The sequence below is a fragment of the Argentina silus genome (genome assembly GCF_951799395.1).
Source record: "Argentina silus genome assembly, chromosome: X".
NCBI lineage: Eukaryota > Metazoa > Chordata > Actinopteri > Argentiniformes > Argentinidae > Argentina > Argentina silus.
Window position 1 is genome coordinate 2,824,145 of NC_139653.1, and position 21,146 is coordinate 2,845,290.

General features: G+C 39.8%; 1 protein-coding gene across 2 annotated transcripts; it reads left to right on the plus strand.

Annotated features, from left to right (window-relative positions):
* Positions 1 to 3,169: 3,169 nt before the first annotated feature.
* pcgf6 (polycomb group ring finger 6) lies at positions 3,170 to 20,317 on the plus strand. Of its 2 annotated transcripts, none has more exons than XM_083695036.1 (10): positions 3,170 to 3,688; positions 4,804 to 4,903; positions 5,026 to 5,122; positions 14,740 to 14,795; positions 14,905 to 14,964; positions 16,777 to 16,894; positions 17,517 to 17,544; positions 17,768 to 17,874; positions 19,136 to 19,222; positions 19,581 to 20,317. In XM_083695036.1, the coding sequence occupies exons 1-9, from the start codon at positions 3,494 to 3,496 to the stop codon at positions 19,182 to 19,184; spliced, it is 810 nt and encodes a 269-aa protein (XP_083551162.1). In that variant the 5' UTR covers positions 3,170 to 3,493; the 3' UTR covers positions 19,185 to 19,222; positions 19,581 to 20,317. The 2 variants fall into 2 exon arrangements, with proteins under 2 accessions (XP_083551162.1, XP_083551161.1); XM_083695035.1 differs by having other exon boundaries at positions 17,768 to 17,866.
* The last annotated feature ends 829 nt before the right edge of the window (positions 20,318 to 21,146 follow it).

Sequence of the window (21,146 nt, forward strand, 5' to 3'; positions counted from 1 at the left end):
AAGCTTTTATCTGGGTTGATGATGATTTTCTAGTAGATGGAAAGATGAGAAAGGAGAGATATAGAAAGATCAAAACATTGAAGAGGTTAATTAGGATGGGTTATACTGAGTGAAACAGTAGTGACTTGTGAAGGATGATGGCCAGGTAGTTGTTAGATAGATATAAGGTTGGAAGCATAGAACGATAGATAGATGGGATGAGCCACTCCAATGGCTCATGGAGTGGGTAAAGAGTTGGTTAGTTGAGTGGTTGAGAGTGATAGAGTTGGTTGGTTAACCGGATGAGAGTTTTTGGAGTTACAAAAAGCTTAATAGGTATCAGAAAGTTTTTTCATCTGGGTTGATGATGATTTTCTGGGCAGTTGAAAGAAAGTGAGATAGGTTGGTTGGTTGTTTGGTTGATTGGATGGATGAATGGATAGATGCAAGAGAGGATGGATGGATGAGAGAGGGGAGGTATAGAAAGACCAACACAATTAATAAGTTAATCAGTATGGGTTATACTGGGTGAAGCAGTAGTGACTGGTGAAAGGAAGAAAGGATGATGCTAGGTAGTTGAAAGGTTAGATAGATAGAAAGTTAGATAGACAGTATGTTAGAAGGTCATAGATAAATAGATAGGATGAGCCTTGGGTAGTTCAGTGGAGTTGGTAGAGGGTTGGTTGGTGGAGAGTGGTAGAGTTAGTTGGTTAAGGGGTTGAGAATGGTTTTAGTGGGGTAGAACTGGTAGCCAAGAGAGTGCATTGTTGTGTAATCATTCTAAGAATTTGTTCTGCAGGTCTCCTGTTGTTTTTATTTCAGGGTTGTGAAAGTTCCATAGCAGTTGCAGTAACAATGGGGCTCTCAGAATGCTGGCCCAAATCAACTTTCCACCATGTTAAAAGATAGGGTTAATAATGGGTTGTTCAACCCAACTCGAACTCCGAGTGGGAAATTTCCACTTGAACGGCTTTCCAACTGGTAACTACAAGTGGGAAACTTGGGGATCATCCTTGTGCTCCGAGTTTCCGACCTGCAGTTCTCTGACACCATGTCAACAAGAAAGTAACTGCGAGCATGGAAGCATTTTCAGAAGCTTACGCTAAGTGAAGTGGAAATATAACAACAATGTTTTTCTAAGCTGTTGAATGCACCCTGTAGTTTTTGTAAAATGGCTCTTTACTGGGGCAATACAGTTCAAAGCCGAATAGAGTGGTACCAGAGATTAACTGATTAACTTAATTTGTACATACAGTGCCTATAGAAAGTCATCATACCCCTTTGAAATAGTTACTATATTTATTGTACAGCCTGAAATCAAAACCCATTAAAAAAAACCTTTTTCCAGCTTTATGTACAGATTTAGCCATACAACATCAAACTAATGAAAAAAAAGGCAACAGTTCTGAAAATTTATAAAAAAATTAAAAACAAGAATAACAAGGTTGGAAAAGTCATCAGTCCCCTGATTTAATACTTTGTAGAGCCACCTTTTGCTGCAATTACAGCCGTCAATCTGTTTGGATACTACTAGCTTTGCACTACATCAGTCTGTTTGGTCTCTACTAGCTTTGCACACCTAGATTGGAGAATATTTGCCCATTCTTCCTTGCAGAATTGTTCGAGTTCAGTCAAATTCTGTGGTGAGCGGCGATGGACTGCTCTCTTCAAGTCCATCCACAGATTTTCTATCGGATTTAAGTCAAGACTTGGCCACTCAAGGACATTCACCTTTCTATCCTTAAACCACTGCGTTGTTCTTTTGGCGGTATGTTTAGGATCATTGTCGTGTTGGAAGGTGAATGACCTGCCCATCTTCAGCTGTCTAGCAGAGGGACGCAGGTTGTCCTCAAGAATTTGGGTGTACTTGGCAGCATCCATTTTCCCTTCAATCCTGACCAATTGCCCAGTCCCCGCTGAAGAGAAACATCCCCACAACATAATGTTGCCACCACCATGCTTCACAGTAGGTATGGTGTGTTTTCAGTGGTGTGCTGTGTTTGGTTTTTGCCAAACATAGCGCTTGGAGTTCAGTCCAAAAAGTTCAATCTTATTCTCATCTGACCATAAAACCTTTTTCCACATGGCAACAGAATCTTCCAGGTGTCTGACTGTGGCACTTTTTCAGAAAAGGCTTCTTTCTTGCTACCCTGCCATACAGGCCAGCTTTGTGTAAAGCTTGTGTGATTGTTGTCACATGCACAGACAGACCAGTCCCAGCCATAAAGACTTGTAAGTCCTTCAAAGTTGCCTTTGGCCTCTTGGTAGCTTCTCTGATCAATGTCCTACTGGCTCGGTCATCCAGTTTGGACGGACGGCCTGATCTAGGCAAGGTGTTGGTGGTGCCATACGCCTTCCACTTCTTAATGATGCTCTGAACGGTACTCAGAGGGATAGCTAAAGCCTTCTAAATCTTTTTGTAGCCTTCACATAACTTGTGCCTTCCTACAACTTTATCCCGGAGGCCTTTTGAAAGTACTTTTCCAACCATGGTGAATTCTTTGCAGAACCATGCACTTCTAGTAGTGGAATCCTCAAGAAACAGCTGGTTTTATTCTGAAGTAATCAAAACCACTACAATTGATGTCAGGTGGGGGGCAATTAGCCTGAGGTTTGATCTGGAAGTTGATTGGTTGCACCTGAGCAGGTTTATAATGGTATACTCTAAGGGGCTGATCACTTAACCAAACCAGGTATTTCACGGTATTTTCACTTTGATGATGAGGGTTATAATGTGTACATACAGCTCAAAAAAGTTAGATTTGATTTATTTTAATTTCCAGGGTGTAATGTGACAAAAGGTAAAGATTTCACAGGGTATGATGACTTTCTATAGGCACTGTATGTGTGCCCGTATGTGTTCTATGAAGTTCAGAATAGTTTTGTACAGTCCATTATACGTGTCCTGCGTGGCCTATTCTGGGGCAATACTCAATTCATCAGGGTATTTGGCATATAAGAACAATTTCAAACCCTTGTGGGACAATACTGTACCAAATATTATATGGTGATATATATATATATATATATATATATATATATATAAAAAAGATAAGTAGCATTATTTGTGGTTCCGTGATACCTATTTACCATGTTTAATAAAGTTTAACTTGGACGGTATTATTTTTAAGAAATCCTCATTTACCTACATTTACATTGACCGGAAGTTCCACTATTGGAGCTCAGAGAAGTCAGATAGTGATACTCGAGGGAAAATTAGCAGCTAACAAAAAGTAATGACGGGTCGGTTAACATTTTGAATAGAAGTCTGTTTCAGGCTGAGAGTAGCTACTTTTCGGTTTAAGGTCGGGGTTTCAGACTAGAGTTTATGATATAGCATAGGGTGTACTTCAATAAAGTGGGACTTTTGTGCTTCTTGAGCTAGCTAGTAGCTGGCTAGCTAGGTGGCTCTCTAACGTTGTTGGCCAGGTAGCTAGCTAAGGACCGGTTAGCACCCTGCTCCAGTCACAGAGGGCGTTTTTTCAATGATCGATTCGAAAGTATTCTTGGTTTGATGAATCCAATTTCCAATATCATCATGGAGGAAAACACTACGGAACTCGAAAGTTGCTTCAGTTTTGGGCACCAGTTAGGAGAGGCAACACCAACTGGTGATAGCCGCCGGAGCAGCGAACTGTACGGTGACAACGGTGGCTCGGATGACCAGGATGGGTCATCAAATAATGCTGATACCGATTCTGAGGATGAGGTATCTAGCTGGCTAACAGTTTATTTGCGTGAATATGGAACATGATGTGATTCATTACTTATACTCCTTTATTCAGTGGTGACATTCATAAGTGGGCAATTGACGTGCGTGACGACGTCATGATATGACATCCAAGCTTACACTGTGATGGACCTCTGATCCAGCAGAAAGATAATAAAAAAATATTGAGGATCATGTTCAGTGTCAAACGGGGTAACCAGTGAAAATGTGATAACATGTTGTTTTTCAATTATTTTATCTTTTATTATAGAGTATTAAGTATAGAGATACATTTCCCCAAAACTGCTCCAAAATATGTTTTAAAATAAGGGCACTTTATCTCCATTTTGTGATTCCCAAACAGGTAAATAGAAATGGGAGGGGAAAGCTGATGTTAAACTGAGGGGCAGTTTAACATCACTTAAGTAATGCACACACTCACTCCAAGTTAACTTATCAGTTTTAATAGATTACCACTTACACTTATGTGGCTATTGTGGATGCATTTTACTTCGGGTAATGGTTAGGGTATGTGTTTTTCAATGGTGTTGGTAAGCTGCAATAGGCTATATTCATCAGCACTTAAATAACATATGTAATGTTTACATATAAACATTACAAATTATTTCAGAATTATTCATAAATAATAATTATTTGAGGAAATCCAAGGCACTGCCTGCATCCCATTTCTCCACCCTTCTCCTGAAGTGTGCACTTTTCCACACAGATTGAAAAACATAATCACAAGTGCACAGGAGAAGGGTGGCGAAATAGGACGCACATGCAATGTCAAATCTGTGTGTAGTAAGAACTAGGCCTAATTCTTAAAAAAAAAAAATCATCCATATTTGTTCCTAGCACAGAATATGCCTTCTAAACTTGTGGTTATCATAGGGGTATGCATGTGTTGTGAATTGCTTCATTAATTCACTATACTATATGCTCTAACATAGTTACTCAAATTTGGATTTGAGATCAAATAATGAAGACTTGGAGTATAGAGCCAAAATTTGAATTTCAGGCAAACTGTCCAGACACTTATGGTACCACTGTAATGTGATACTACCTAACTAATAGTGACTTCATTGTCTAATGATGTTGTCTTCTTTCCACAGTGTAAACTCCCTCTTAATCAGTTCTACCCGTACATCCGCTGTGCTCTCTGCTGCGGGTTTCTCATCGATGCCACCACAATTATAGAGTGCCTGCACACCTGTGAGTTACACAATGACAAACATCAGCTTTGTTCAATCCAGTTTTTCAATCTGAATATTGAATTTACATTTTGGAATGTGACTGTCACAACAATTGCCATGTTATTTTCTCTCTTCCCCCAGTTTGCAAAAGCTGCATAGTGAAGCACTTTTTCTACAGCAACAGGTGTCCGAATTGCAACATTGTGGTCCACCAGACACAACCACTATACAATATAAGGTATGTCTCACATCAAGGCATCGGTAACTGCACATAAATATCAACAAGAACACAGATTCTTGTCTCACCATAATGAAGATCATCAAAATGTATAAAACAGGGTTTAAGACTAATGTGTTGCACACTAATGTGCATACCACATAATCGCAAGGTTCCTGGTTCGATTCCGACCCTTGACATATCATGCATGTCATCCCTCCTCTCTCTCACCCATCCTTCTTGTCAATCTCTACTGTCTCTATCCCAATAAAGCAGAAATGCCCTAAAAAACAATGAAAAAAACAAGACATTCCATGAGGGCCTGTTTCCATGGTCACCCTATCTTTTTTGTGTACACTGTAAAAAAAAATCAGTTGTTTTTACGGAATAATACTGGCAGCTGGGGTTGCCAGAATTATTCTGTAAAAAATATGGCAACACCGTAATCTTCTTTACAGAACAATCTGTAAATATAACAGTTTAAAAATGTATAAAATAACATTTTAAACCAGTAAATTCAACATTGGATTTCTGCTAAATTAGCATAACCATTATGCTATTTAACTAAATCTTTCAGTAAGATTTACATCGAGTTGTTGCTTATTGTACATCAAATCCCATTCAATTTAACTGAAAAAGAACAAACAAACAACATTATTTAACTGTAAAAGCCTCATTATAAGACTGTCATTCAACTGAATTTTCTTGTAAATTCCCCTAAAAAAAGTCTATAATTTACTGTATTTTGATGCAATTATAACAAATGTTTACAGTAAAGGCAACATCCAAATACTGCAATTTCATGTAAAACTAAAGGCATTAAATCTTGTTCTATGACTTCTTTCTAATATAAATCTTAATTTGCATTAGCTGTTAGTGTCACCAGTGTTGCAGGAGAGGGGGGTAATACTCTACTACACCTAAACTAGTAGCCCGCTAACGCTATGGCTACACGAACACTGTCCCCTTAAAAGTTACTATACTGAAATATTTGTAAAAAAATCCAATACAAACTTGTCTTTCCAAGAATTTATTAGCCACAAAGCCGTAGACAAAAACATCTGTCAATTATCAATCATAACAACTTTATAAAAAACAATATGGAGAGAAACTGTAGGAAAGAAAGGCAATGCCTTAAGTAAAAGCTCAATACAAAAGCAATAACACTCTGAATATTGAATATAAACAAAATTGAGAGATGAAACTAATGGTCAAACTGCAGTCAAAAACATCATGAAATCTTACTGCCTTTAGTCAATATTCAGACATCACGCCACTCATGATCAGAAAGATCCTGAATCAAGGTCAGGACTCTGGGGTTCACATGAAAACGGGATGTGCTTGTCCTCTCCACTTTTGTGCCCTTCTCTGGGTTGATAGAGAAGAAACACCTTGGGAAATTGAAGAAAATAGACTGTATTAATAATAAAATAGCTTAATTACAAACACACACACAAAAAAAAACCATAATTATTCTTATTTTAGCTATTATTTTAAAGCCAATGGTAATAGGTGAGATGACAAATCCCCTAAATCACCGTAGCAGCTACTTTATATTAGTTTCAGTTAAATAAAATAATCCAAAAAGACACACCTCTGCAGAAACTCCAGGGTTGACGCCAGCTCTGATGAGTAATGGATGTTGAAGCAATAATAGCTCCCAAACATCATGCACAGGGCAGAAGTGAAGGAGTGGATGTTGTCATGTACAACGGTTCGATCCACACTCAGCATGAAGCGTCTTGAAGAGTAGCAGGATTGTCCTTAAGAAACAAACAGAAACAAAAGAAAACATTTTATCTCAATTAAAAACAGTGCTTGTTTTCATGAGATGTTTCACAAAACAACATAACACAAAAAAAACATTATACAACATGAATTTGTGTCCAAATAAACACAAAACTGAGAAGGAAACAGAAGAAAAAATAGAGATATTCAAAAGATAGAATGAAAGAAAGTCCAAAAAAGGAAAGAAAAGTTAACTTACCACACACAACAATGGTTGGAGTTAAGGGAACTTGGTCGATCTGCACCTCCCCAGCAAGGCATGTGTCCTCCACATAACAGAACATTGCATCTTCTTTCTCATCAAAGTAAGAAAGCAGAAGCAACACCATCTCTTTGATGTTTTCATGGCAACCACTCAGCTCTCCTCTCATAACTTTATTCTTTATCACAGCCTGTAGAAACTTTTTGCTGTTCTTCACACAAACAGTATTCATGTAGTTCAGGAGACGTTTCCCCTTCAGATCCACATTCCGCGTGAATGTTTCTTGCAGCCCAATTCTGGTGAGTTCCTTAAAGTGAACTGCCATGCCAAGTTGGTCAAACCAAAATGGCCACTCTTCCAGGAGGTATTTTATATCTTTCCCCTGGTTGACTTGTTTACGCTGTGTGTAGAAAGTCGACTTCATTAGTCGTTTGACCTCCTCTGGACTTGCATCAGTTTGCTGACACATATTTTTCAGCTTTTCTTTACTCTGCTGCTGGCTCTCTGCAGTCTCTCCAAGGGGCAGGAATTTAAGATCCCAGTTGATGCAACCATAAGTGTCCTGGATGGCTGCTCTCTTCTCTGGAGGAATTTCATCTGTGTCCGAATCATCAGCGCGATGCTTTCGTTTTCTGATTTTCGGGGTCGTAGATCGCTTCACATTCTCAATCCTATTAAGTAGTTGCTTAAGGAGAGAGTAATAGCCTGGCCCAATAACGTCTCCCTCTATTATGTCTTGTAGAGATTTGGGATATTTTGCCACCATCTTTTTGGCAACTTCAGTAGAGTTCCTTTTACTTACGGAAGAAGTTTTTTGTGTCATCTCACAAACCACAATCCGAACCAACTCCCTCCTCATTCGTGGACTCGGTCGTTTCCCCCTCTCCAATGCCTGCATCAGTTCCTCTGGGAACTTCTCCCATGGTATGATAAACGTGTCCACCCAATCTATACCAGGGCTTTGGCAGCTGCTGGAAGAGGTTGAGGCAGAACTTCTGGGTGAAAGAGACTGCAAGGACGGGGAAGGTCCTGGCGAGGCACTAACAAATGAGCATTCGGAATCAGGAGTGTGGCCTGCAAAAACACACACATACACACAAAAAATGTTGAGGAACAATATGTGAATGTTTTTATATTTAGGACTGATCTTTTATGTAGGCTACTTTCAGGACTGGTTGCATCCTGTACTGCAATATTTTACTTACATTTTCGCTTCTAGGCAGCAAGGAGTTTTCGAGCTTGAATTGGCCGTAGGGCTGACAACAAATCAGCTTCCTCAATGAACTGAAAATCATTGTATGTCTCCACCCCAAGGGATTGTAAGGTCTCTTCTAGAATGTCTTTTGACACCTCTGGAAGCTTGGGCAAGACTTCAGTGATTGCTGTGCGTAGAAATGTTTGTTCCAAGTCAGTCATTCCTGCTATTAAGGAAGACTGACATCAGTTTTCTAGATTAAAAATGAAAAAAGACAATAGTAGTTCAGACATATAGACAGGCAACATGGTACCATATACTGTATTTAGATAAGAGGCGTCTCTACTTTGAGTATATGTGACAGTGAGAGAAAATGTACAACTTTTTTTTTCTGTATATCTTAAAGGAAAAAATGTGGTCACTTTCTGAGGAAGTAATTTCGAGTAAGCATACATTTGCATTTTTAGACCGCATTCTCTGGCCAAGATCATATTTATTGTTCCAAAACACTGTGTTTCAGTGGAATTACTTGGTGCCCATCAAGCATGTACAGTCATGAGAAAAAGTTAGGACACCCCCCAAAATATTAAGTTATTCTCTTAAAAATATGGACATATCAATATGTTATCTTCTTTCTAACAATGTCTATAGATAAAGGGGATGTAATTGAACAAAAAACTATGAAAATGTAACTTTGTAATCATTTATTTAACGGAAAATTAACAATAATGCCAATTCCTACTGAGGAAAAAGTTAGGACACCCTATGCCCTAATAGCTAGTATTGCCCCCCTTGGCTGAAATAACCTCAATTAGACGTTTCTTATAACTGTCTACAGGTCTCTGACATCAATTGGGAGAAAGTTTTTCCCACTCCTCCTTGCAGAATTCTTTCAGCTGTGTGATGTTCGAGGGGTGTCTTGCATGCACAGCCAGTTTCAAATCAATCCACAGCATCTCAATAAGATTAAGATCCGGGCTTTGACTTGACCATTCCAGAACTTTCAATTTATTTTTCTTGAGCCATTCCTTGGTAGATTTACTGGAATGTTTTGGGTCATTGTCATGTTGCATGGTCCACATCTGCTTCAGCTTCAACTTTCGAACAGATGGTCTCACATTTTCCTCAAGCACCCTCTGATACAATACAAAATATGTGGATCATAGTGGATTCTATGATGGTGAGCTGACCAGGCCCTGCGCGCAGAAAAGCAGCCCCAAACCATGACATTTCCACCCCCATGCTTCACAGTTGGTATGAGGTTCTTGTTCTCAAATGCTGTCTTGGTTTTGCGCCAAACATGTCTACTCTTACTGTGCCCAAATAGTTCAACTTTGGATTCATCTGTCCAAAGCACATTGTTCCAGAAGTTCTGGTCTTTCTCTAGGTGTTCTCTGGCAAACTTTAGTCTTGCCCTGATGTTTTTTTTTGACAGCAGGGGTTTCCTCCTTGCACACCTCCCATGTAATGCAAACTTGTTCAGTCTCTTTCTTATGGTGGATGCATGTACTTTGACATCAATTGTGGCAAGAGATACCTGTAGGTCTCGTGATGACATTCTGGGATTGTTGGAGACTTCTTTAAGCATCTTTCGGTCAGCTCTTAGGCTGAACTTGCTTGGGCGGCCTGACCTGGCCATGTTGGTGGTGGTTTTAAATGTTCTCCACTTGTAAATTATTTTCCGGACAGTGGAATGGCCAATTTCGAATAGTTTGGAGATCTTTTTATATCCCTTCCCAGACTCATATGCATCTACAATTTTTCTTCTGAAGGCCTCAGAGAGCTCTTTTGATCTCGCCATGGTGATGCAACTCACTTCAACAATCAAGAGCAAACCAAACTAAATATCTGAGGTTTAAATAGGACAGGCTCCTCCAAAATCCTCTGTAACGCTGTTCTAATCATTTGCACCTGATGTGGTGCTCTTTATTATAATTTTAGGCATTTTAAGTGGAACTAAATGTGGGGGTGTCCTAACTTTTTCCTCACAAGAAGATTGCATTTCTATTAATTACATTTTACCAATCATTTTTTAAATAATTTGTTTCAGTTGTATTTGTTTAGTTATATTACCTCAATTTTTCAATATTGTTCAAATGAATATCAAATGTCCATATGTTTGAATATGTTGAAGAAGACAAAGGTTTTCATAGGGTGTCCTAATTTTTTCTCATGACTGTATGACGGTAATGGATAAAAATCTACCAAGTCATTTATGCTAACACACTGCATCCTTGTACTCTGTTTTGTTACCGAGTACAGGTGGTATTCAGTGTGATAGTCAGATGTATGTGTGTCCATCACAAAATACACAGCTAAATTATTTTGAATTAAAATAATGACAAGCTCTCCGAACTCCATGGACTCCTCATTTTTTGATGCAATGAAATGGCCTTTTTTATATGTTTTTTTATAAGATGTACCTTTCAACTGTATTTCTGTTGAAACACTGGTATCATTTTCTGAAAAGCCAAAATCGCTAACTGCATGTTTAATTGGGTCACTGTAAAGGTTGGGGAAAAACGTACAACTGTCTTTGACTTGCAGTAACTGACTGCATCCTGGCCCAGCCGAAAGATATGCCTGAAACATCTGATGTCTTTCGGATAAAGTTAGGCAGATGTTTTTGAAGTTTTTTAAATGTCTGGCACATCTCTTGAAGTAGCTGTGTTTGCTTTCAAAACGCATTGTCCATACTCTGATCAGGGGGCCAAATTTTAAAGTTAGTGCTGGATAGTGCCGCAAGAAGTGGTGTTTTGGTTTTAGTGGACTCTCAGGAAACAAACACTTTCTTGAATCCAAATACTCTTGGATGATAATATCAAGATAGGCTACCTGTGACAATGAAATCTTTTGTGCACAAATCATATCGACAATATCCTTAAGCTGGAGAGTTAACTGCCACACATCATCTTCTGGATTTTGCACTTTGTCACCAATTAATACAGGTAGCAACCTCAAGAAATTCCAGTTCTGGATGGCTTGACCCGAAAGTTTGGACACCTCAGAGTTGACAGCACATGGTTTTGTGAGTGCATCAGATCCTTTGTACTTGAACTGCTTGATGCGCCGATTCAAAAGTGAATACGTAAGCCATTTCTTTTTCTTAATGAAATACTTCAAGTACAGCGCAACATCATAGGATAAGACACCATAAATATGTCATGACCTAAACAAGGTGGGAGACCAGGCTGGCAAACATGAAAAGATTTCAAAGCATTGAAAATAGAGTTTACCTTAATTCCTTTGATGAATTGACTGTCTCCAGCTTGTAGCTCACCAACAGCAGTATCGTAACTTTCAGGGGTGCGCTGTGGACCACAAACATTTGGATCATCACTCTGAAATTCACTTCGTGTGACTTCACAGTATCTACAAAAGTAGTGCGAACGACTGAAGTTTTCAGTAAACCCACCATTTTCTTCCAAATCCTTTAAATCCACTAACATCTCAGAGAAAACCTTAGCAAATCCAAAGTGTTTTAGGTCATTCTCTCCACAAAGCAAGACAAGGGACATGTGATCAGTATTGGACCGCACATGAACAGGTAAATTTGCCACAGAAAGATAGACTGCAACAACCTTGTGTTTTTTCTTAGCAGAGCCGAGGGGATTGACAATTTCAAAAGCATCCTGGTACAGAATTAGCTTCAGGCATCCTGGATTGTCAATGAAGAATTGGTTTGACTTAAAACTTTGTCCATCAATTATGTCACCAAAACCATCTGAGTCTGTTTCACAAGATTGTTGGGACACTGAATTCTTCCACAATTCTGATTCTAACAAGTTAATTAACGTTTGCTTCAGAGGTATGTAGTAAGCAAACCTTTTTGTCAGATTTTCATCATTTCCTAATGTAACTTTTCTAGGAACTATGTATTTGAACATACTTTTGAATGTCTGAGCTCTTGAATATATTGTTCTCAGTGGTCCCTGGTGACAGGTAGAGAACAGATCGGAATCCTTCACGCAATCACAGATTTTAGCAATAGCATCATCTGTTAGACTCATGTCATGTTTTAAAAGTGAATGCAGTTTACTTAATGTGTAATCCTGCCCCAACTCATGCAGATTTTGCATCTCTTCGACAATAGTCTGTATTGTTGAAGCTGGAAGGAGGAGCTGCCCTTGCAATTTTAGGTAGAATAAACATATATTCCTCATAAAAGTTTCATTGAAATCCTGTGGCAATTCAGTGATTTCATTTGTTGTACTAGCTGAGCTGTGGGAAGCATCTTCACATGCTGCGACATAAGACTGCGAAATAATTTCTCTGTACATGTCACTTATACTATTCACTAAACATTCTCTATGTTTCCTGGACATGTGAGCAGTAAATGATGATTTCACGGTGAATGCATTTCTACAACCAGTTACTGGACATGCCACAGACCGCCCCTCCACTAAATGTTCTTTCAAGTGGGATATAAGTTCTTTCACGGTCTGAAATTGGCGCTCACACAGAGAAATGGCGCATTTAAAATGTATTACGACGGCTGTAGCAGTAACAGAGGGTGCAGGTACATTGTGAACCCGATAAAAATGAGCTTTAAAAGCTGCATAAGTGCAAAATGTCCGTTTGCAGTCAGAGCCATCGCATTTGAAAAGACAATGCGGTTCGTTCCTATGAACTCTACAGTGCAGCACATAACCCTTTAACGTTTCTAGGGTTTTGCTGCAAAAACGGCAGGTAATCATTATTAGCTATGCTAACTATTAAAACCACATGGAAGACACCAAAATACAAAACGGCATCAAAACAGCCTAGTGTCTTTCTGACAACAAACTGCCAAATTTGAAATAAATTAAATGTTAGCTTACCACTCGCTGCAGCTTGTTGCATATGCGTTGTTGTCGTCTTCAGATTATCGTCTTCTGGTTATCAGATCTGCGTGTCCTCTCATCCACCAGCCAACGTCAGTGTCAAACTTTCCTCCCGCTCTCATTCACGAACAAACTCATGGTCAAGCTACGATCACGCTCTCATTCACGAGCCAAACTCATGGCCAAACTCCCGCGATAATGAAGTAAACCAATAAAAGAACCAAAAAACACTCAAGTCAGTTGAGGAGGCAGAGCCCAACTAGTTTGAAACTCAAACACAGCCGGTAATTTCCGTTGGAATTTCAAATGTATATGATTACTGTTAGGTTTAAAAAAGCTTGAAAATGTTTCCAGTCAGCTTACCAAGTAGCTCAAACATTCAAGCACTTAAATGAAGATCTACAGTGGTCTATTTGCCCTGGCTAAATTCGTGTTACATGTTAACAACATTTAGTGTTGCAGTAGACAGTAATTATTGATCAGACAGTATTTAATCATACCAAACAACATTACACAGGCTCTCATTAGCATTAAGTTGGGGATTCGCTCTCTCAATAAAAGTTGAAAAAAATATCTATATATTATATAGATAATATATTACATACAGTCATGTTAAAAAGTTAGGACACCCTATGAAAACATTTGTCTCTTTCAATATACTCAAACATATGGACATTTGATCTTAATTTTACTTTAAATGGAGGTAATATAACTAAACAAATACAACTGGAATAAAAGATCTTTAAACATTTTGGTCAAATATAATTAATAGAAATGCTTTTTTCTTGTGAGGAAAAAATCAGGACACCCCCACATATATTAATACTTAAAATGCCTATAATTAGAATCAAGTGATCCACATCAGGTACAAATGATAAGAACAACTTTCTTCCAATCGATGCCAGAGACTGGTAGACAGTTATAGGAAACGTCTAATTGAAGGTTATGTCAGCAAAAGGGGGCAATACCAGCTATTAGGGCATAGGGTGTCCTAACTTTTTCCTCAGTAGGAATTGGCGTCTTTGTGCATTTTCTATGAAAAAAATGATAACAAAGTTACATTTTCATTGTTTTTGGTTCAATTACATCACCTTTATCTAAAGATATTGTTAGAAAGAAGATCAAATATTGATAAGTCCAATTTTCTTTTTAAAGAACAAAATATTTTGTGTGGTCTCCTAACCTTTTCACATTACTGTATAAGTATAACATATGCATTTGTTAGCTGTAATAAGGTTTCTTTATATATAACAAAATTCTACTTGACAAAAACTGTTATTTTAACACTATTATGTTGTCATTTAAACTGCATTGTATTGATTTTTGTATTACGGTTTTTCTGGGTTAAAACTACAGTAATAGGTAATTTATACAAATAAATATACATATTCTTTCTGTAAAATTAACAAGTATTTTACTAAATATTATTGTAAAGTTAACAGTGCTAAGTTGTATTTCCAATTACAGTTTTTTTATGTGAGGATTTTACGGCATTGCAGTGTTAATCCTACGGACATTTTTTACAGTGTATGACTGGAACAGAACATACCTATTTGAGACACAAAAATGATATTGCCCCTGCAACGCAATAGATGTTTATGTGTACAGTATGACCTTTGCATCTCCACAGACCTGATAGGCAATTACAAGATATCGTCTACAAGATGCTGCCACAACTGGAGGAAAGTAAGCCTCTGAAAGCCCTCCATTTACTTTTCCATGGCAATTGAAATCCCATTTCTGGCCTCACTGTCTCATGATTCATATATAATATATTTATTTATTTGCTTTGCAGTGGAGAGAGCACAGATGTGTGACTTTTACAAACAGAGAGGATTGGAGGTGCCTAAAACAGGTATGGTCAGGAACGGTCATTGACGACATCTGTCTGTATTGTTGCTGTTTTTGTTTGTTTTTCGATCTTTTAATAAAGCATTGTCTATAATGGTATGATTTGGTTATTTGAAGATCGGCATATTACACTGCTCAAAAAAATTAAGGGAACACTTAACACTTAAGTCAGTTAAACTTCAGGGATATCAATCTGCCCATTTAGGAAGCACAAGTGATTGTGAATCAATTTCACCTGCTTTGGTGCAAATGAAAGTGACAACAGGTGCACTGGAGAGGCAAAAGCAAGACAACCCCCAAAAAGGTAATGGTTTTGCATGTGGTGGCCACAGACAATTGCTCTCTCCTTATCCTTCCTGACTGATTCTTCTCTAGTTTTGTGTTCTGCTAGTGTCCTCGTCACTACTGGTAGCATGAGGCGGTACCTGCAGCCCACTCAGGTTGCACAGGTAGTCCAGCTCCTCCAGGACGGCACATCCATACGTGCGGTCGCAAGAAGGTTTGCTGTGTCTCCCAGCACAAGTGTCAAGAGCATGGAGGAGATACCAGGAGACCGGCCGTTACACGAAGAGAGCTGGACAGGGTCGTGGAAAGGCATCAACACAACAGCAGGAGCGGTATCTGCTCCTTTGTGCGAGAAGGAACAGGAGGAGCACTGCCAGAGCCCTACAAAATGACCTCCAGCAAGCTACTGGTGTGCATGTGTCTGACCAAACTGTCAGAAACAGACTCCATGAGGGTGGCATGAGGGCCCGACGTCCTCTAGTGGGACCTGTGCTCACTGCCCAGCACCGTGCAGCTCGATTGGCATTTGTGAGAGAACACCAGAATTGGCAGGTCCGCCATTGGCATCCTGTTCTCTTCACAGATGAGAGCAGGTTCACACTGAGCACATGTGACAGGCGTGAAAGAGTCTGGAGACGCCATGGTGAACGTAATGCTGCCTGTAACATCATCCAGCATGACTGGTTTGGCGGTGGGTCAGTGATGGTCTGGGGAGGCATATCCTTGGAGGGTTGCACAGACCTACATGTCATAGCCAACGGTACCCTGACTGCTGTTAGGTACCGGGATGAGATCCTCAGACCCATTGTCAGACCTTACGCTGGTGCAGTGGGCTCTGGGTTCCTCCTAGTGCAGGACAATGCCCGGCCTCATGTGGCCAGAGTGTGTAAGCAGTTCCTGGATGAAGAAGGCATTGATACCATTGAATGGCCCTCTCGTTCCCCTGACCTAAATCCAATTGAGCACCTATGGGATGTTATGTATCGGTGCATCCCACGCCACCAAGTACCGCCACAGACGGTCCAGGAGCTCACTGATGCCCTGATCCAGGTCTGGGAGGAGATCCCCCAGGACACCATCCACCGACTCATCAGGAGCATGCCCAGACGTTGTCGGGAGTGCGTACAGGCACGCAGGGGCCATACACACTACTGAATCACATCATGAGTTGCCGTGATAAAATTCACACAAGTTGGATTAGCCTGTGATTTGAATTTTTTACTTAGATTTTAGGTGTGATTTTGAATCCAGCCCTCAATGGGTTGATGATTTTGGTTTCCATTGACTGTTGTTATGTCATTTTGTTCTCAACAAATTATACAATGTATATCAGTAAAGATTTTCAACTTGAATAATTCGTTATTTCAAGATCTGATGTGTCCCTTAAGTGTTCCCTTAATTTTTTTGAGCAGTGTAGTTGCTACTCTACGACTCTTTCTCTTACGGTTAGTCCTGTCTCCGTGCTGTCTGTCGTAACATTGTCTAAATACTGTTGTTATGTTTCCCCCTCTCTCCCTCTCTGTGGTTGCAGTGCTGGCGTCCCCTGCGGTCCCAGTGCTGAAGAGCCAAAAACAGAAGCAGCTGCTGCCTCAGTCAGTCTTCACCATCCCCCCTGAGCTGGACGTTTCTCTGCTGCTGGAGTTTGTGGGGTAGGTGAGGCTCCCACTAGGCTCTCAACATCAGCATTACGAGTTTGAAGTCAGATCTGATTGACTGGTTGAGCTTCCGAAATTCGTTGGTGATGTTTGGCTCTGGTCATTCTTGTCTCCACCAGTAGATGGTGCTACATACAGCACTGTACCTAATTTTTACACTTGGGAGTTTTGTAGGTTCATCCAGACACATTTCTCTCATCCAAACACTCAAGTGAGCAACATTTAGTTTTTAAATGAGCAACAATGGTCTGGTATGCAGATGTAATGAAAGATTAGTTTCAAAACAGGAAGTATTCTCAGTTTTAATAATTTACCTTTATGCTTGTAATAGTGGAAATAACAAATTGTGTTCATATCGACATGCGTGTAAGGTATGAGATGGCTGTAGAATTTCTTGTGGAGATGTTTATAAATATTCATACGTATAGCATGCAGGTGATCCCATTCATGGACACTGGTATTGCTAAATGCTAGGCCCGAGAAAGCTCAAGAATGGAAAAAGTGTCTGGAAGAGCCTACAACACTCCAAGTAAGTGGAAAATGAGGTCTAAAATTGAAAAACCCTTTAGCACTTGAAGGTTGTATGTAAATATGTGTTTTGTTGTGTTGTTCCCAGAGCTGAAGACGGCATTGACAATTATAAGGTAATTACTGCTCACTCTTATCCCAATGACGGTTGTTGTGTGACACCTGTAGAAAACGTTAACAATGATAATGCTATTCAGCCACTGGTCTAGCAATCGCTGTAAAAATAAAGGCAGCAATGTTCATGTAGCTAGTGCCTAATGGAGTTGTAGAATAGTCATATTTATGTAGTGCCATAAGGAGTGTGGCATTGCGAGCCCTAACACCACTGTCCCTTGCCAGCCATTGGAGAGGCGGTATGTGCGGGTGTCGGGGGAGGCCACCATCCGCCATGTTGAGCTCTTCATCAGGAGGAAGATGGAGCTCAGTGCCACCTGCCAGGTGGGTGGGTGGGTGCACATTAGTGTGAAGTGTGTGTGTGGGTGCAGGTAAGGGTGCACTGGGTGTGTGTGTGCGTGCGTGCAATTCACATTTCATGAGGGTTGAACACCTTTCACGCGCGTGTGTGGGTGGTGGAACCCATTTTCATATTTCCTAATAATGCACCCTAGTGGGTTGCAGTGTTGTATCTTCCCTCAGGGGCCAGGTAACTAGGTAAGAGGAAGATAAAAGAGCTGCCTTAAACCACACCTGAAGATAGAGAAGAGCTCCTGGGCCTACTGTGAGAGAGTGCATGGTGTAACCAGGACAAAAAATGAACACCCGCCAAATGCGGGTACATTTTGGCATTGGAAGGTAAATCTTACCAGCCACTTTGCGGGTAGCCAACAAAGGTTCGCGAATATTGTGCTTCAATTTAAAAACGAACTGATGATCCACAGTTATGGTCACCTTTGATTCAACATTTGTGACAACACTCCTCCTGCCTCCTCCAGCTGACGGTAACCACTGCCCACTCGCGCTTGTCCTGACTTTCAAACAAACCCTAGAGTCTATGAGCTTTCTTAGTTACAACAACGTCTCTGGTTACAACCTAACTACATATGACTGCACGGGATGGCAACGTACATGCAACCGTGTGACAGAAAACTTGCAGGGGAAAATATTTAGCAGTACCAAATATTTAGCAAGACCAAAAAGTTAATTCTCCTGGTGTAATGTTCTTAGAGGTCCTCCACCAGGGAGCAAAGCCGGGGAGCACACTTGGATAGAGATTAGGGGCTTAGCCTGATTTCTCCCCACCCTGTCGGAGGGAACACAGACAGGAAGAGCTGGAAGACAAAGGAAGGATAACTCGGGCTTGGCAGCAGTAGTCTTGAGTAAGAGGAGAGTAGGCTGGAAGATTTGTGTCAAGAATAGAAACTATAGGCCTACTGTTGAGACGTCTTGGGTTCGGTCAGAGTGCTAGACCGGGTTCTTTGGTCTTCTGGTTCTATTTCCTAATTAACCTAAAGTACCAATTCTAACATCTGTGTCAGATTCAAATGGGTATGTAGGTTAAGGTTAGTCTTCTATCTTTTTTTTTTTTTTTTAATATTATGCTACTGATCATCTTCCTGCTAAACTGTAGGTTACTACTATAGGCTTTTCCCTCCTTGGGAAGTATACAGTATCTAACCACCCCCCATTATATGTGGTCATGCAGTGTGTTGCTCTGATGTGATGCCATATAGTAGTTGGTTTGTGATATTATGCCATCTTGTGGTGCAGGTGGATGTTGTGTGTGGAGATCACCTCCTTGATCATTACCAGTCCCTGAGAGAGGTTCAGAGCTCTATGGGAGAGGTTGCACTACAGGTGGGTCCATTTTTTCCAAAAACATAATTTAAGTGTTTTGCGTACATTTTTGTTTTGTTTTTTTGGTTAACTCGCGTTTGGTTCTGGTAACTGTTTCTCAATTATTCTGTCTCTGTCAAAACTTGAAAATCAATAAGCTAACTTAGACTAGAGATAGCCGACTTGAAGACTAATCATACCGAGTTAATCAAACAACAAACTGTAAGCCTATATGTTACACAATGCTTATATTAGCTGTTTGAAAAAATCCAGATGGAAAAAATGAAAGGGGATTTTCGGCTTAAGTTCAAACTACATTCTGACGGAACGTTTCAAAGCTCTTTGGCTTGCTTTTGCACGTCTGATTCTGTTTCATCAGGATGGTCTCCTGGTTCTCCACTTCGGGCTTGTCCTGCCCACCCAAACTTGAGGAGGGGCAATAATACTGATGCTGAGCTTCACACTGTGACAACCACACTACCATAGTCCCATGAGAACACCAGCCAGCCCTGATTGTGTGCTGCTCATTCAATCCAGAGACCTTTTGCTGTGTTTTAGGTGGTAGCATTAGGATACGGTTGTGGTTAAGTTAGAGATTGATCTACTGTAATTGAGTGAAGAAAAAAAATACTAAAGAAAAACTCCACTGAAGAGGGTCTCTTGATCAAAACGTCAGTAATCGTTAATAAAACGCAGTGATTTTTGCAAGTAAGCAGTGTTGCATGGAGTTTTTCTAAACAGTTTAATATGTATTCTCTACTTTGTTTCCACCTGCAGTGACAATATCAGGTGTACAGATATTTTCTTTATTCAGAGATCAAAAAGAGCTGCACCTGTCTGTCATGCTACTACTACCAAATATTTTTTGTATATGATTTACAACACTGTAGTTATGTGTTTGATGCACACTGTATCTGAATTGTTTCCTCCCCATTGTACATGCATTCATCATTTAGAGTTAGAAACCTTTGTACAGACTGCTAGAGCTCATTTTTTATTTAATTGATGGCTCTCTGAGATACAACTGTTCGAAGGGAATTCAAATTGAGGCCTTTTATTTGATACAACAAACCTTTCTTACGTGCAGTTTTTCAATATCAACACAAATAAAATAAAAACTATGCAATTCTGTTTGGCTGTTCCTTTTTTACATTTGGTTAACAGGTTTGAATATGATAATTCTTGATGAAGAAAAGGAGTTGTGTTCAGTGGGGTTTAGATTAGAATATAGCTGTGTTCCAGGCTTGATTGCATGTCGTTATGGTTTGAGCTTGTTCATTAAAATGTAGGTTAATAGCTGGAATTAGGTTATGGAAGGTTATGTTTGGACCTGTGGCTCTGAAGCAGGAACATGGCTGGTGGTGTGGCTCCAGTAAGGACGGCTCATCTGTGCAGTGTCGTCCTCTTAGAACCACTGTGCTTGGACTGACCTCACGCAGGAGTCAGTCTCTTTCAGAGAGAGAAGGAGACCGATAGGCCTCTTATCACTCTACAGCAACTAGAATTATAATTCAGAGATAGTGGTTTTGAACAAGTAACTATCGAAATTATTTTTCGTAGTGTTTCAGTTCACATATGTTAGTCCATTAGCCGTGCAGTTAATGACCTAGTTGCTCAGTGTGACCTTGATGGGAATCGAACCTATTTTCTATCTTTATACTTCTGCTCTGTTCAGAGGTGTGTCCATGCTGTAATGGCAATCATGGGATTCTGAAGTTAAAAGTCCCAAGTTGTATTCATCTATTGGTCAAAATGTCATATCACTTTTGAACAACATACCTTCCTGACATTCACCCTGGGTTATATATTTACAGTATATCATAATATAAAAACAATAAATGTTAAGCCCTCCCACTATCCTGTAGTTCAGTTATACTGAATAGTTTATGTGAAGCACATTTCATTATATTAGTGATCTATGCGGACATACATTTACTCTGTGACT

Excerpts from the sequence above, each read along its gene's own strand:
- pcgf6 (XM_083695035.1), top strand. The coding sequence starts at position 3,494 with ATGAATCCAATTTCCAATATCATCATGGAGGAAAACACTACGGAACTC. Across the intron at positions 14,965-16,776 it reads ATTGGAGGTGCCTAAAACAG|TGCTGGCGTCCCCTGCGGTC; the intron begins GTATGGTCAGGA and ends CTGTGGTTGCAG. Across the intron at positions 17,545-17,767 it reads ACGGCATTGACAATTATAAG|CCATTGGAGAGGCGGTATGT; the intron begins GTAATTACTGCT and ends GTCCCTTGCCAG.